General features: G+C 48.4%; 2 protein-coding genes across 4 annotated transcripts; both read right to left on the reverse strand.

The window, feature by feature from the left end:
• Nucleotides 1-723: 723 nt before the first annotated feature.
• Nucleotides 724-7,435, reverse strand: plk4 (polo-like kinase 4 (Drosophila)). Of its 2 annotated transcripts, none has more exons than XM_060052389.1 (15): nucleotides 7,214-7,435; nucleotides 6,414-6,509; nucleotides 5,951-6,046; nucleotides 5,549-5,663; nucleotides 4,430-5,408; nucleotides 4,236-4,330; nucleotides 3,754-4,142; nucleotides 3,489-3,593; nucleotides 3,276-3,378; nucleotides 3,035-3,184; nucleotides 2,670-2,898; nucleotides 2,464-2,554; nucleotides 2,219-2,356; nucleotides 1,913-2,019; nucleotides 724-1,212 (listed from the first exon to the last, which is right to left on the reverse strand). In XM_060052389.1, the coding sequence occupies exons 1-15, from the start codon at nucleotides 7,241-7,243 to the stop codon at nucleotides 1,098-1,100; spliced, it is 2,838 nt and encodes a 945-aa protein (XP_059908372.1). In that variant the 5' UTR covers nucleotides 7,244-7,435; the 3' UTR covers nucleotides 724-1,097. The 2 variants fall into 2 exon arrangements, with proteins under 2 accessions (XP_059908372.1, XP_059908371.1); XM_060052388.1 differs by lacking the exon at nucleotides 7,214-7,435 and adding an exon at nucleotides 6,664-7,200.
• Nucleotides 7,436-7,559: 124 nt separating this feature from the next.
• hspa4l (heat shock protein 4 like) lies at nucleotides 7,560-16,390 on the reverse strand. Of its 2 annotated transcripts, none has more exons than XM_060052391.1 (19): nucleotides 15,979-16,390; nucleotides 14,627-14,684; nucleotides 14,267-14,407; nucleotides 13,953-14,075; nucleotides 13,755-13,854; nucleotides 13,387-13,520; nucleotides 13,043-13,287; nucleotides 12,863-12,939; nucleotides 12,613-12,764; nucleotides 12,276-12,382; nucleotides 12,013-12,146; nucleotides 11,302-11,501; nucleotides 10,890-10,964; nucleotides 10,518-10,661; nucleotides 9,798-9,923; nucleotides 9,321-9,428; nucleotides 9,021-9,140; nucleotides 8,543-8,704; nucleotides 7,560-8,460 (listed from the first exon to the last, which is right to left on the reverse strand). In XM_060052391.1, exons 1-19 carry the CDS (start codon nucleotides 16,083-16,085, stop codon nucleotides 8,275-8,277), a joined length of 2,499 nt encoding a protein of 832 aa, XP_059908374.1. In that variant the 5' UTR covers nucleotides 16,086-16,390; the 3' UTR covers nucleotides 7,560-8,274. The 2 variants fall into 2 exon arrangements, with proteins under 2 accessions (XP_059908374.1, XP_059908373.1); XM_060052390.1 differs by having other exon boundaries at nucleotides 12,013-12,142; nucleotides 12,272-12,382.
• Nucleotides 16,391-16,592: the final 202 nt, after the last annotated feature.

Below are 16,592 nucleotides of genomic sequence, written 5' to 3' on the forward strand. Positions count from 1 at the left end.
CTCTTTGCGCTTCTTGTGATTTTAAAGTCCTGGCGCCCCCTACTGGAGTTCTTTGATAATTCTTGCGAAGGAGCGATTCTAATGAAGGTACAAAAGATTGTGCCTCTCAAATCTCAATGAATGATCCGGCCCAGCCCTGTAATATTAAAGTACCTTTTTCCCCTGTAATAGTGGTCGGGCCCCGGTGAAACTCACTGATTTAGGACTTTAGGATAGCCAGACTTGTTCAAGCAAATTAAATATGGCGGTTTCCGCTTGAATTTCTATGAGACGCGATAAGCTATTTTGTTGTTGCTGGATAGTATGGCCTTGGATGACCACGGACAACATCCAGCACTCCTGGTCTTACACTGGAGATCAGAGGTTTGCCGAAACGTGTAGAAAAGGAAACCGGTCTGAGTTTGAAACGCAGAAAAGGCTTGTGGTAGCCTACTTGGTTAACCAACCTACTAAATCAACGTGCACTTTTGTTTAACAATTTCTAACGGCATGTTTTCATCATGGGCTTTAGCGGTCTATTAAATTACATCAAGGCCTTAGTTTTCTATCGATATATTCAATGTATTTGACACTTTAACACATAACAGTATGCCGGTCCAGAAACGCTGCATCACGCTACTCAAACCGTATTTATGTAAAACGTTACATCAACACGCAGGATTCAGGAGGAATCTGTTGGCTTCTATACAACCTGCTTTACAACGCCGGACTCAAACCATGAAGTATAGCTCGGAAACCTTTAATGTTTTTTTTTTTGTTCCACAAAATGTTTCCAAGTGTGGAGAGAAGTTAAAATAAAGTGCAGCGATTCTCCAACCAATTTATTGCCTCAGCAATCACATCTGATTTCATTGATGAAATCATCAATTTCATTAGAAAACATGTTTGGAGTTCAACACAAGAAAAACAAATAAAAGGACAAACACTCAAACAATTGCAGACATATAAACTGTACAAACAGGTTCATTCAATCATTAAAAAAATATCTTTTCATAATCTTTAACATTTCTGTACATTTAAAAAAAAGTCACATCCACATCTTTACAAGCTGCCTGAAGGTGTGACGGCCGTGCTGGTTGCCCAGCAACAGGGCAGGCTCAGTGGGGTTGGTGGGGGCGCTGGATGGCCGGGTTGGCCAGCAGCCCCAGGATGTTGGAGAGACAGTGCAGCTTCTCCTTCACGTGCTCCGGGAGCCTCTCGTTCTCCTTATACCTGGAGGAGGACGGTGGAGAGAGGGGGAATGACATCCAGCAATTCTGACCACAGACGGGAATCAAAACAAGGAAGCTGCAAGTTTTCTTGCCCTCTAGGGGAGCTAGGGTCGGGGGGGGTCATAATATATGGCCTGTTAAGCCCTTTGAGACTGTACCTGTGGTTAAGTGAATTGAATAGTTAGGCCAAGGTGGGGGACAGACATACGACAACATACTCTATAACGACTGTGTGTATATATAAATTAAATTAAATGTATTATTATTATATATATGTTTACATTTATTTATTTATATATATTTATATTAATCCTCTATACAGTTCTCTACATTTATCTTTTATTTTACTTATATTATTATCTCTACTTTCTATATTAGCTAAGAGTTTATTGTTTACTGTTTACTGTTTTGTTTTTTTTACTTTTTATAGTTAGGTAGTTAGTTAAGAGTTTATTGTTTATCTTATATTATTATAATTATTGTTTACTGTTTACTTTTTATTTTACTTTTTATAGTTACCTAAGAGTGTATTGTTTATCTTATATTGTATATAATTTAATATTGTGTTTCTTTCTGTAAGCTACTGGACAATCAATTTCCTTGAGGGAGTCATCCCAAAAGGATCAATAAAGCCTAATCTAATCTAATATAGTGATGTGTATCAGAGACTAGCCCCAAAGTGGTCTGGGTGGCGACAGTACCTGATGGAGTGTCCCTCCGGTGACGTGTAGGCGATGCAGGAGACGCCGGCCTGCACCACCAGCTGGGAGCCGTCGTTGAACTGCACCCACACCTCTCCACCCGTCAGCTAGAGAGGTAACACACACACACACACACACACACACACACACACACACACACACACACACACACACACACACACACACACACACACACACACACACACACACACACACACACACACACACACACACACACACAGGTTAATCATCAGAACTACGACCCCACTTGCAGCTGAGTGACAAACGGTGTGGCGCACCACATACCTGCGAGGCCCAGCCAATGTTGGGCACAAACACCGACTTGAGCACCTTCCCCTCGCAGTGGGCGGGGTCCCGCCCCCGCGGGGAACACTTCTTAGACAGGCTGGCGGAGGTGAAGTCAGAGCCGTCGTAGGAGATCATCTGGAGAAACGAAACACGACCAAAAGCACTTCAGACGGAGAGCTCAGAAACCCAGCGTTGACGTTACGGGGGGGGGGGGGGGGGGGCTCCCTAGGTCGCACACACACCGAAGGGGTGATCCGCGGTGCTGGAGGGGAGGCCACGTCCGCCGGGGTTGGCTGGGAGGGCTGGAGTGCAGAGTCAGTGTCAGCTGGTCTCCTGCAGAGGGCGACAAACTCAGCCTTCAGAACACAAGCAGGACGGCAGGACGCAGAGGACCAAAACGTGGAGAGATCAGACGTAGAGGGGGCGTGGCGACCGGGTCTCCGCTCACCTGCCGATGGTGATGGGGAAGTAGGCCGTGTTCCTGAGGCTGCGGGACTCCTCGGCCGCGACGGCGGCCTCCAGGGCCAGGCACATGGCGTGGCCCGCGTCCGACAGCTCCACGTAGCGGCGCCCCTCGGGGCTCAGGCCGCCCAGCCCCGCCTCGCCCTTCACCGTGCACGCCTTGCCGCTCCGCTCCACCACGCGCACCAGCTCCGACGTCTTGTGGGTCTTGGCCCCTAGGGAGGGAGGGGGAGAGAGACACGTGAGGACGGGGGAGTCGGGTCTCACCGAAGTATTGGGCTCCCCCCAGAGAGGGAGAGAGAAGGGGGGCTTGAGGGAGGAGGGGGGGGGTTGAGGGTGGCGAGAGCTCACCGTCGTAGAAGCAGACCTCCAGGTCGGCGCTGGGAGAGTTCTCCATCAGCATGCACTTGGCGTACTTGGTATAGAGGGACACTTTGGGCGTCTTGGACTTCACCAGCTGCACAAACTTGGACGCGTACTGGTACTTTTTCCAGTACTTTTCTACAACAAATTAAAAGAAGGAAGAGTTATTGGCTTTTAATCCTTTTAGGAGCTGATATTTGGGGTTCTTCCATCAGACGGGTTGCTGTACCTGGGAGGTCCTCGTAGCTACAGATGAGGATGTCTTCGGGGGGAGCGGGGGGTCTGTCCGACACCGGAAGGCCCTTCCCATCGTTGGGCTGGTATATGGTGACCTAGGAGATGTGGGGGGGAACAGAGCACTTCAGAGGACCGCCGTAGTGGACATACTGCCCTCTAGGGTCAGAGGTTGTTCAGATAGAAAGGCATTCAAACTGGAGCTCACCATGGAACCATCGCAGGAGATGCGCAGGACATCCTTGACCCGCTCCTGGCTGCCCTGACCTTTGATGAGCTCCAAGCACACGTCACCCGTCTCCAGGATGCTCACCTAAGGCCACACGTTCAATTAAACCATGACATGAAGTTCAAACTCAGAAGATACAGATTGGGCAGCATATCCAAATGTTATTCATGCGTGAATAAGGCTGTTGCTGATTGGCCCTCTTAAAGGTGCGGGGGACAGACGGCGGCGGGGGGGGGGGGCTCACCACAGCATTCTTGGTCTTCTGCCTGATGGGCTTGAGTCTGGAAGCACACAGCGGGGGGAGGACGTCTCTCAGGGTCTTCTTCTCCCTGGTCTGCCCCCCCGTGGAGGTCAGGCTCTGGGTGGGCTTCGGCTCTCGTCCGCCGGGGGGCTGGAACTCCGGGGCCCCCGGGATATTCTCCCTGTAGTTCTCCGGGTCTGGCGGGTAGGAGGACTGCTGGAGGTGGTAGTGAGGGCTGAGCGGCCGGTCGCGCTGCTGCTGCTGCTGCTGCTGCTGGTGGTGGTGGTGGTGGGGGTCCGGCCAGGAGTTGTGGACCCCCAGTGGCTCCCTGCCGCTGTGGAAGCTCCCGCCGCTGCTGTGGGCGCTGCCGTCTGCGGGCCGCAGGCCGGACCCTGGGGGACAGAGAGAGAGGATGAAGAGCTCCGTCCAGGCTCGGGCGGAAGCATCGCAGCGCAGCGGTATAAGCCATCGAGCGGGGACTCTACCTTCTTTGTTGAACCAGTTGGAGTACACTCCCGAGTCCTGGAGCTGCCGGTTGCCTGGTGGGTTACCGCTCTGCTTGGGTCGCAAACACCCAGAGCTGGAACCACGCACAACCATGTTAACGTTAGAACCGATCCCGGACAGGAAGCCGTAGTGAGAGCGACCTCACGACGTCACATGCTCCGCTGAGCCTCACCTGGCGGGTTGCTTGATGGGCGGCGAGGGCAGCCTGGCGTGCTCCGTGAAGCCCTGGGGGGCGGAGGTCGCGGGGAAGGCCGCCCTCAGGTTCTCCTCCGAGTGGCAGCGCTCCAGCTCCGCCCTGCTGCGGCCCGGCGCCGCGCAGGGGGCGCGGTCCGACGAGTGAGCCCTCCGCAGGTACCGGGAGTGGGGCGCCCCGTCGTCCCCGCCGACAAACACTCGGCCGCGGCCCGGTCGGGGCGCCGCCTCCGAGCGCTGCTCCAGCCACGACTCGTCGTCCTCGTAACAGCCACTGCCGCCGCCGGGGTGGTGCGGCGGCGGCGTGGGGATGGGCGTCATGCGGTTGGGCAGGGCGGAGCCCATGGCGCGCCGCACCCTCAGCTGGAGGCGGTTGCTGCCGCCGCTGCCGCCCGACGTGGAGGAGGAGGTGCACGCCGTGGAGATGGTGGCGATGCCGCTGTCCATGGAGCCCGGGTCGCCCAGGCCCAGCTCCTTGGTGCGGGCCAGCAGGCTCTGGGTCATGAAGGGGTGGTCCAGCACGGTGGACAGGCTGGGCCTCTGCGCCGGGTCCCTCTGCAGCATCTGCCGGATGAGGTCCTGGGCCTCGGGCGTCATGTGGCCGGGCATGTGGTACTCCCCCAGCACCACCTTGCTGAGGGTGTGCTTGACGGTGTCCGTGTCGAAGGGGGGGCGGCCCGTGAGGAAGGCGTAGAACATGCAGCCCAGCGACCACACGTCGCACTCCAGGCCGTGGGCGCTGCGTGTGGCCACCTCGGGGGAGATGTAGTTGGGCGTGCCGCACATGGTGAAGTGCTTCTCCGTGGGGAGCTTGAGCTGCGTGGCCAGGCCGAAGTCGGCGATCTTAATGTTCATGCTGCTGGTCAGCAGCAGGTTGGACATGGTGAGGTCGCGGTGCATGATGCCGTGCGTGTGCAGATACAGCATCCCCTTCACGATCTGATGCATGAAGTGCCGCGCTGGGAAAGCAAAGCAACAGGTCCTCCTTAATGACAGGGGGGGGGGGGGGGGGGGGGGTGGTGACAGGTGGCATCGCAAGGTGCTTGTTACACGACAACTCAATAACTGACTAAGATTCTAGACTCAAATCTCCACTGACCTTCCTCCTCAGAGAACGGCGCCTTCCTGTCTTTGAGGTGGCGGCCCATTTCTCCGTTGTGACACATCTCCAACACCAGGTACACGTAGTTGCTGTCCTCAAAGTAGTTGTAGAGCTTTAAAAGCAAAGAGACACAGTATTAGAAACGCTTTGCTCGAGGGACGATGGAGGCTGCGCCCGTCGGTTCAACGCTGATAAGGGCAGGCACGGTTATTTAAAAAATAAATAATGATTGCATTGCTATGGTTTGTATCATTTAATCATTAATGCAAATACAACTTTTTTTTTTTTTTCTTTGTTAACTTTTGGAAGACATCTGAAGCAGACAATACACGTTATTTCTTTGTAGGGTATAATAATGATACATGTGCAGGAAATTGTATGTTACACAGGTAATTATACCTCAAGGATGGAAGGGTGCTTCAACCGACAGTGAATCTCCACCTCGTTGGTTACACGTTGGACCATGCTAGCTTTGTGCATGGCCTTCTTGTCAATCTGCAGAATGGGACAATGATGATAATTATATACCCTGGAGATGTGGGCGTGGCTGATGAATCAGACCGTAATAGACCTGGCACACCTTGAACTGGCAATCTGTCCATAAGCGGACAGTGAGAATTTCTGTTGTTTTATTCTATGGGGAATCCAAGGTAACGCCTAATCCTAACGTACTGTGACTGAACCACAAAGTGATGCTATACTGCTGCGGAAGGCAACAGATAACCAAACTTGACAGTAGTAACGTCACTGTAGTAAACATTTTAAACACTTTTGTGTGCAACAGATTACTTGCCATTCTGAAGATAATTTACACTCCATTGATGGGAAACAAGATACACAATTTGAATACATAATTTCTTACCATTTTTATTGCAACATCCACACCGGTATTTTTCGACTTTGCCCGATAAACACATGCAAACGAGCCCTTGCCAAGAAGGGTGAGGACCGTAAAATCCTGAATGAAAGAATAACAAGGCATCTGTAAGCGACAGCATCTCAGTAATACAATGGGATTATCATGGCTTAATGCATGCATTCATCGAGGTAGATACACAATCGGCGCATCCTTATATCCAATAATCAGGAAGACACATTCACAAGGACTATACCTCAATTCCCAGTTCCTGTGCGTAAGATAAAATCCCTTCTTCATGTTTACTAATCAAGCAATCAGCGGAGAGGTTATGGATGAAATAATAAACGACATCTTCGGAAAATGTCCCTCTGTGTCGTGACATGTTGTCACACCGACGTCTGCGTCGTACACAGACGCCCGGGGTCGTCAACACACACACAACACCCTCCCACAATACCGTTAACAGCCAAACAAGCCATCGCCACCTGACGCTGTCATATGGCCAACGAACACCCGGCAATTATCCCGGGCATCCTCCCGCTAATGAGCTCCTGGTCCCGTCTCCTAGCAGCCCGCTCCCCGGAGACTCCCGAGGCTTCCCGAGAGGATACGGTGCAACCGAGAGCTGAGCAATAAGCCTTCTGCGTTAACTTCCCCAAATGCTTTACTTCACTTTATCCTGACAATATTACACAATGTTTGCGCTTATTTTTTAAATGTTAAATCCCATTTTGCTGGCATCCCGCTTTTCGATCGTCAATGTTATGCTAGCTACTAGCTAAAGCTAGCACATTTTACCATACCTCGATTCTGACGCCGATTGAAACACTCATGTTGAGCGAAGTCGGCGTTATCGACGCATGCAGTTAAATGGATGTTCTGCATGCGTCGACGAATGTGACATTAGATCCTAAAATCGTGGTCGATATTGTAACTCTTTTCCCCTCCAAAACTTTGCCATTCCTTCCATTTTCAAAATATCCGCCAGTTAGGGCCGACTGCCAACGTCACGGCCTACGTCACACAACAAAACGTGCCACGCCCACTTTGTTACAGCTATAATAGCCCAGCGTTAACTACACCAAAAAACACTTATTTGTTTCTTCACATTCACATTACCAATATCAACCAAAATAAGGAACGGAGGAATCGCAAATTATATTAATTTATTGTCTTACAGGCATTTGCATTTATTGGTCGACTTTACATCTCATGACTTCAGTGTTATGGAAATATGGGTAAAGAGAAGGAAACCTGCAGCCAAAAATTACTTAAAAGATTGAGTGCAACAAGTTAATTTACACCAGGGCTGTGTTCTCTATATTCACAGACTGGATCCCCATAACTTACTGAAATGCTATTTACATTTTCTAACAACTAAATTTTAAGTTTAAATAAAATAAATATAATTGTTTATATAATGTCGTATTACATATGTACTTATCGATAAATCAGCCATAGCAATGACAAGAGAGCACTAGCTCAGAAACTTCTAGATAGAAGGTTGTGAGTGGAATGGCTGCAGAGACATGAGATGGAATCAGATGTGAAACGTTACCTAGCGCTGGGCTAAGAAGTGAAGGGTTTCAGTCAGAAGCAGTGTTAACTCTACCGCATGATTATCCTGTCATTTAGGTTTCATTCTCTCACCAAGTGAAAGCCACCAGTCACAAAGAAGATTGAAACAAAATGTCTTCCCCAAAATGAAACAAGCCCACCATGGCGCCACTGAAAAACAAGAGCCCCCCCACTGAGGGGCCGGTAAACTTGAGCGATGGTCCCGGTGCTTCTGCTCGGATGGTCGATGATGGTCACGAGGGGGAGGGATGCAAGACTTTCGTTCGACGCTGGACAGAGGGGCCGCTCAGTCCACTTCCATCTTCCCAGAGGCAGACTTGGACTGTGGCCCCCCCGTGGGCTCTCCCTTGGCCCCGTCTCCTTGCTGGGCCGTGGGGCCGTTAGGGGCCTGGCTGCTGTCAGTCTCCTCAAACAACTCCTCCAGTTGGGGCCTCGGCCTGTTGATGGCTTGGTAGCAAACGTCCTCCAGTTCCTAGTGACAGAGGTGGCTTCATGTTTTTACGACGGCTCGGTCAGTGTTGACTATTCAAACTGGAGATGTTGGGCACACTCACCTGTATTTTGGCTATGATGTCTGCTACTTGGACCACCGGGTCCTGAGTGATGGGGACTTTGCTCTGGGCGTTCATCTTGCTGTTCATCCACACCATGCTTTCTGTCACACACTTCTCCACGGCGCCCATCTCCTCCACTTGCAGATGCATGTAGCGCTCGTCCTAGGGGAGGGAGAGAAAGGCTCCTATATTGACTGAGGGCCGTGGTCTTCATCAGCTACATTGTCCGATGTGAATTCATCAAATATCTCTCGTTAGGGTTTACAAACATATCACTTAGTTAAAAGATGACATAGAATTTGTTATATTTTCATCAGAATTAATTCATTCTCCTAATTAGCTTGTTGTTACTATTATTAGTTATTCAATTCAAGGGCACCTTGAATCCCCGTGCCTCTAGTCAATTGTAACATCACTCACTTCACATAATTTGGTAGAACAGGCAAATCACAACATCTATGTATCCAATAGTACTTACCTTCTGTTTAAAGCAATCCACGGCTTTCATGTAAAGCTGCAGTTTCTTGCCCAGCTCCTCAAAAGCCCTCGGTCTATCTTCATTCTCTCTGTGTTTGTCTTCAATGGGCTGACCAAATCTCTGAACAGAAAAACAGGAATATAACTATCAAAGTTTTCTCTTCTCTTTTCTCTACATTGATGCTCTCTTTGGATGCATGAAGCTAGCTTAATTTTGCGCTGGCCTCTAATACAGCCCAATAATACAACACGGTTATTTCTGTCAGCCATAACCAAAGCTCATATTGGCATGTATTCAGACCTTGAGTTCATCCAGTTTGTCTACGTAGATCTGTTTAGGCTGATCTTCTCCTTCTTCGTACAACCAGTTCTCTGTGTCCTCCAGCATCAGAGACAGCCGGCTGCTCTCCTATGGTGGAGAACCAACGACACACAAACCATGAAGAATATCCCAGCTAAACAGCATCAAACCCGTTCAGTAATCTCAGCCCCATATCCAGGCCTTTCACACAACTGAGGCATTGACGTTAAAGGTAGGGATGGCCAGTTATTTCAGAGGCATCTTTTGTCATATTTGTTGAAATTCTCCTATCTCGGCAGATTAATTAAATGCTCTGACAAAAAAACATCTTTGGCTTGTGTTTTTGGGGAGTGGCTTTGCAGGGAAGTCGGAAGGACGGGGTGAGATTTGATTGGTAGGGCACTTCAAGATGTCGCTCACTCTGTCTGGTTTCTCCAAATTGCCTTGCTTACGTTCAAAATAACAACCAGCCTTTACCTCTTCTGTAATGTATTTTTCGTAGACACCACAGAGCTTGTTTCTCAGGTCGTAGAGATATTCCTCCACAGCGTTCTTTGCATCGTTGCGCTCTTTCTCCAGCTTGTCCTGACCAATCATCCGCCTCTGAAAGATAGTGAGAAGAGGACAGGGTAAGCCTTCCTGATGGCGAAACCAACAACTGCTGTTTGAGGTCTTTATGGATTTAAAATGTTTTGCCTATATGTATGTATGTCAATTATTGCCCCCATTGCACTCCTAGCCCTCCCTGGAAGGAGGGATGACCCCCCCTCTGGGGGGCTAGGGTCAGGGGGGGTTCATAAAGGGATGGCCTGTTGAGCCCTTGAGACTTTACCTGTGATTTAGGGCTATACAAATACAATTTAATTTAATAATATACTCTGGGTATGCCTTGTGATTTTCAATGATTACAGATCAATTGTCAATATCCAACAATAACAACTGCATGCATTTGACGAATACAGATCTATTATCGAATGATACTCCATTCGTATTTGATCCTTCTCCAAGGAGACCTGGCCCCTTTGCTAGACGTTGTTAATATGGATCATCAGGCGATATGAACCCGAGCAAGGTGGAAGACGATACTGCAGGCCTTTCACTCACACACAGCACTCTACCCGCTCTCTGGCAGCCAGATTAGTACAACACAGGCTCATGAATCACAGCCTTCCTGAAGGCTTCTGGGAGGGCACTGACCTCGTAGTCCACGAAGTCGTTCAGGACGTCCCTGTTCACCTGCCGTATCGTGTTGGTGGAGATGGGCAGATCAATGCTCTTCACCTTGGATCTGGGCCTGCTGCCCCCTGCTGCAGGGTCCTGCTTGTCTCCAGGGGGCCCCTCCTGCACAGGGAGCCCAGCCAAGAACCACTTCAGTCTCACAACATACTGGGCACGCATTGCAGACAATACACAGGAGTGACCTGTATCTATTAGGCCCAATCCCATTTCTACCCCTTAACCCTTCCCCTTACCCCTCCCCCTTGTTTTGAAGGGGTAAGGGGTAAGGGGTAAGGGGAAGGGGTAAGGGGTAGAAATGGGATTGGGCCTTAATGTTTAATTTCTGGTGACCTTGCTGCATGCGTTGGCCTCCTCACTCTGCTGCTCCGTTTGACTCTGGCCCTCCTGGTCCACCTGCATTCTAGTCTGGAGTACAAATCACCATCATCGTCAATTCAATGTAAGACATGTTTACCACACATACTGATGCAGTCTGAGGTTCAGATTATAAATCTAGAATGCTTATCAGGACAGCAAATGTGCGTCTATCGGCAGATGCAACAATCCCGACCGCAACACACAATCCTAGACAGCTACTTTACTTCTACTCGATCACACAACTGTTAGTATGGGAGCTCTGTGGCAGGATCAATTCAAAGTAAACTTGCCTGACGATCGGAAGAAATGGGTTGAGGGTTAGCTATTCATTGTATTAATCGATTGATGATAGAGCAGGGCAAGCTCAGCGCCTGAAGCCCCTCACCTGGTCCTCTGCCCTCCCTTCGTTCTGCACAAGGGGCTCTGTGTCCATCTGCCCCTCCTCTCCTCCCTCTCCCTTCTGCTTCTCGATCAGGGAGGCGCCGGACACAGTGAAGATGCCGTGGACGTTCACGCGCACTTTGACCTTGACCTTGGAGCTGTCGCCGTCGGCCTGGGGAACAACGTTCTGCACAGAGAAACAACCTTCGGGAAGAGAGGAAGAGACGGTGAGGTCTACACATAGAAGCACTGTATTCTTTTTTGTCCTTCAACTGTTGTGAAGAACTATATATAGATTGAACCGGCCTTCAATAAGAAACAAGTGGCTGTTGAAATTAATTTAAGAATCAACAGCTGGTGGATTAACATTCAAATGTTCCACTCAGGACGCACATCTGCCCAGACGTGCAATCTGACGTGCACTCTCGTCAAAACCACACCCGCACCCACAGAGAAGTATTCCGCGTTGTCTCACTCTTTGAACACTGCATGAGATTCACTCTGTGCTTTAGTCTGACTCAGTCCACAGTTGCAGACCACAACAGGGACCTGACCCTAAAAGGGCCGAGAAGGAACACAGACTCAGCGGTAACGGAATATTGATTATTCGGTAGTCTTCTGTGGTGGGGGGGTTACAGAGTCTTTAAGTCCATTCATTAGCAATGCTGGTATTAATGGGGCCCAATGAAGAGGAGGCAGAGAGCCAGTAAAGCACCTATCTTGTGGTCGGGGTAGGGTAGGTCTTTGGGGGTGCTGTAGAAGGCCTCCAGGTCGAAGGGCTCTTTCTTGTGGAAGGTGATGACTTTGGAGAACGGGGCGGCGTGGTTCTTACTGAACACCTCGCACTCCCTGAAACACCAAGGCATCACACGTCAGGGTTGGAAAGATACGAGAAGGAAAGATTTCCACATAGTTTTTTTTGTTTTATCAGATTACTTATGTTACATTGTTTATTCATAAAAAATAGTTTGTACTTGCCCAATGCCATCATCTGTAGGGGACTTCCAGCGCAGCGTGATGGGAAAAGGAACCACGTCGGTGATGCAGAACTCCCGCACCTTGAAGGCTGGGGACAGAATCGCACACTACAGACACACACACACACACACACACACACACACACACACACACACACACACACACACACACACACACACAGGTTATGTAGGGAGCTCCCCAGAGGCAGCATGTACAGCCATATCAATAACACTAACAGAATAACACTAATACTTCAACTACGCCATCCTATAATACTTTATAACACCATAACACACCATACACCAGGCATAGCATGTGTGACAGCATGGAGGTGTACCTGCAGTGCACAGCCCCTGGCCACAGCCTCGTCTGCGTTCAGAGTGGTGCTGATTTCCTTGCCGAAGAACTTGATGATTCTTTCCTTAACGGACGGAGTCCTAGTGGCTCCACCCACTAGCTCCACCGCATAGATGTCATCCCGGCTCAGTTCTGCAACCAAACAAGGTAATTAAACGATTTCTCTGATATTTTTTAACATGATCGTTTAAATGTAGCTATTTTGTAAATCAAAACAATGATGGACATACTTGTTTGTTCAAGGACTGATTTCAACGGCGCCTCCAGTCTCGCCAGATAATGAGCACAGAATTCTTCAAATTGGATCCTGAAATTCAAAATGAGAAAGATTTTGATTCATCACGTGAGCCGCGATTACTTGGCAAAGAAAGAAAGCCCGACCTGCTCATCCGAGGGAAGGGGAAGGTCACCTGTTCATCTTGCCGGTGACGTCGATGTCATTCATGAAGCACTCGATGTTGAGAGGCAGGTCCGAGGAGTTGGCGCTCATCAGCTTCTTAAGCTTCTCACACTCCTGGTGCAGGCGGAGCACGGCCCGCGGGTTCTCCTTCACGTTCAGCTTGTAGCGGCCCTTGAAGTCCTCACAGAAGTAGTCCACCAGCACCTCGTCAAAGTTGCGCCCGCCCAGGTAAGGGTCGAACGCGGTGGCTAACACCTGGAGTAGGCAGGTTTGTTTGTGTTGGTTTTTTACGGAAGTTTTGAAGATACGAGCGAAAGCAAAGGATCATATGAATTTAACCCTTGAATCGCTCACCTTGAGCTTGCCTTTGTTGAATGCAGTAATGGAGACTTGGTATGAGGAGTGACCTAAGTCCACAAACACCACGTTCCTGGGTTTCTCCTCTGCAGAGGGTAGATCCTGTTTGTAGATCCCGTAGGCCAAAGCCACTGTAGACCCCCGGGCCCGAAAGATCACAAACTATTGAATCACGGCAACATACACTAACACTGACGGAAACTTTTCTCTGTAGAAGCCTGATCTCTGAACATGATCATTTGTCCTGACTTACAAAATGACGTTACACAGAGTGTAACACAGAGTGACAGACAAAAGGAGGACAAGAGAGTCAGCCTCTTTCCATAGGCAGATACTTCACGACTTGCAGTTCTCATAACGCTCACCTGCAGTTGTGTCGTTAATTAGCCGCAAACAATTGAGCCCAGCGATCTGAGAGGCATCGAATACCGACCGTCTCTCAGCATCTGTGAAAAAACTTGGGACCTGTACAAGACATGTGGGACACCCATCAATCTCTTTATTAATGGGACCGGATTGAGTCAGATTTGAAAGGATTTAGCTGGGTTTTTGTCCTCACTCACCGATAGGACACAGTCCACCACAGGCTTCTTCAGGGCGGCCTCAGACGTTTCCTTGAGTTTGGTGAGCAGCATGGCAGTGATCTGCTCCACGGTGAACACTTTGTCCTCATCCAGATAACGCACCTGGAAGGAGGCCAACCATTCATGCTCTATGCTGATAATATAAAAACGTAGGACTGAACTTAATTTGATTGTAAATAAAACCAAATCAAATGTGTTTTGTTATTTACGATTTAAAACAGATAGTCCCATTGAGAGAACCAAAAAAAGGAATATCAGAGACCAGATTAGGTTATTTCTGACGGCTGCTTTACCTTGATCCCGGTGTTGCCATTGGCCAGTTTATGCAGGCTGTAAGGCAGTTTGGGTTTCTCCCCCTGCACAAACGGGTCTTCAAATGCTCGGCCATGAAACTTCTTGAAGCCATGGACTGTGTTTTTGAAATTCGTTATGATCTGAAAAAAGGATAAGCAATGTAATATCCTGCAGAACACTATTTTAACTACGGTCGTTTGATAGGCATATATGGATTATATAAAGAATATATGTCAAGCACTTGATCCAGAACATGCAATTATAGCATCAGGCAGTTTGAATGTTAACTAACAAAATGTGTATTAACATGAATAATCTGTTAGGCTAAAATGAACATGCTGATTAATAGCGGATCTTACTTGACTTTTAGCTGCATTTCCAATGATGCGGTTTTTGGAAGCCAGGGACACATAAGCTCTTGTGGTGGAAAAAAATATATATTAATCAGCAGCATAATTATATGCTATAATTAATAATGAAACAGTTATAATCAACAGCTGTTACAAAAAGAAAGAACGAACAATGAAATTATGATGATTAAGATTGAGTAGGTATGGCGGAGATTGGATGGATGAGATTTCACCAGGGTGTCTTGGAAGATTGCTAAATAGGCCAGTGAGTCAAAATAGTTTCCCTTCAAAGTAAAGAATATTCCGTGCTTCTCGACCCTACTTATTACTTTATGAGACGCCATAACGCTAGTTCAATACTAGTCTTCGTCAGGGGATTCATTTCATGACTTGGCTGACGGGTCCTCCATCTGTGTCCCCCCGTCTCTTAGAACTATCCCCGTTGGTTTCCCTCAGGCATAATACAAACACTAGGATACTTCTACTTACTATCCTCCACTAAGGGAGTATTGCACATTTGCACAGATACAAATGATTTCATTATAATATATAATACGTTTATTATATTATACAAACACTTATAGTTTGACAATTCAATAAATGTCCGTTTTTTCCAAACAGTTGATCAATTGAGTTTTGATAATAATATGGCTAATGCCTCCCATAATGTTTGCCAGTTTATATTCACTGAGGATAATAAGCCTATATTCCTCTGTGTTGTCATGTATTGGTCTGTCAATATTTGAACAGGGTACAGTGTCTGGAGGGGAGGGTCCACCAGCCTCTCTTTCCAGGGGTCCAGTTAGCAGCTGAACTGCGCAGTATTAAAACTCGTCATGGTCGACAGATCCACCTGTCAGTCACTGCGGCGCACTAACATCTCACCGCCTCCTGTGACCCGTGCTTTCACCGGGTCATACTTGAAGAGCATGACCATAGCCTGCTTGCATTCATGTGGAACTATGACGTAGAGAGCCGACACACAATTGGAATAACTCTGAAATAAAGCCACTCAAAAATGAAGCCATAAACGTGTCACCTCTATAAGTGAGTTTAGTGCGTTACTCCGCCAGTGGATGCCCTCTAATTGCATCATTCCCGTGGCTATAGTTGATGATATAGTTGTTGGTACAGGTGATGGTACAGGTGATGTTACAGGTGATGATGCAGGTGATGGTGTAGCAGTCAGTAGCTGATGGTGTAGGTGATGTTGTAGGAGACGATGGTATAATAAGTGATGAAATAGGTGATGTATAGGTGGTGAAATAGGTGATGGTATAGATGATGGTATAGGTGATGGTACATGAGGGTATATATAGGTGATGCTATAGGTGATGAGGTGAGGTCAGTGTTATACTCACGGCGTGCATCTGTCACTGTAGTCATTGGCGATGGTTTCAATGCCACCGCTTCTGGCCACAGCAATGTGACAGTTCTGGTATCCAACATCAATTCCCACCACTGACATAATGAGGCTCTTTGACTCGTCTCAGTTTACTCCCTGACGACTGCACCTGACACAAGAGAATATAATAGATATAAACGCTACCAAAGTATGTTCGACGGTCGATCTATGTTCCTGAAGGGCTGTCTTAGTCCAGATAATACCCGTCAGCTAGCTAACAGCGGGCTGACTGAATGACGAGCAGTTATGCAAGAGCCGCTGTTATCAGCAAACTCATTCAATCTAATCCCAGTAGGCGATGAGGTCCAGAACAATCTTCCGCTCCTGGCAGTCTTAAACCGGCGGCCCCAACGAACATGCGCAATTGCAAAAGATGCGTTTAAGGCCCGCCCCTGTTCCTTTCTAATTGGTCGTGTCGCAGTCGGCTCGCACCAGAGGCTGCTTTATTGGTAGGACGGTCGATCTATAAAGAACCGTCTAGAACCTCTCGAAGCCCCCTAGAGACCTGTTTTAACGCCAGGGACAAGTTATAGCCTTTTGGGATTTAAGCGTTGCTCCGGGCAAGCGCTA

Source organism: Gadus macrocephalus, chromosome 5, assembly GCF_031168955.1.
Source record: "Gadus macrocephalus chromosome 5, ASM3116895v1".
Taxonomy (NCBI): Eukaryota; Metazoa; Chordata; class Actinopteri; order Gadiformes; family Gadidae; genus Gadus; species Gadus macrocephalus.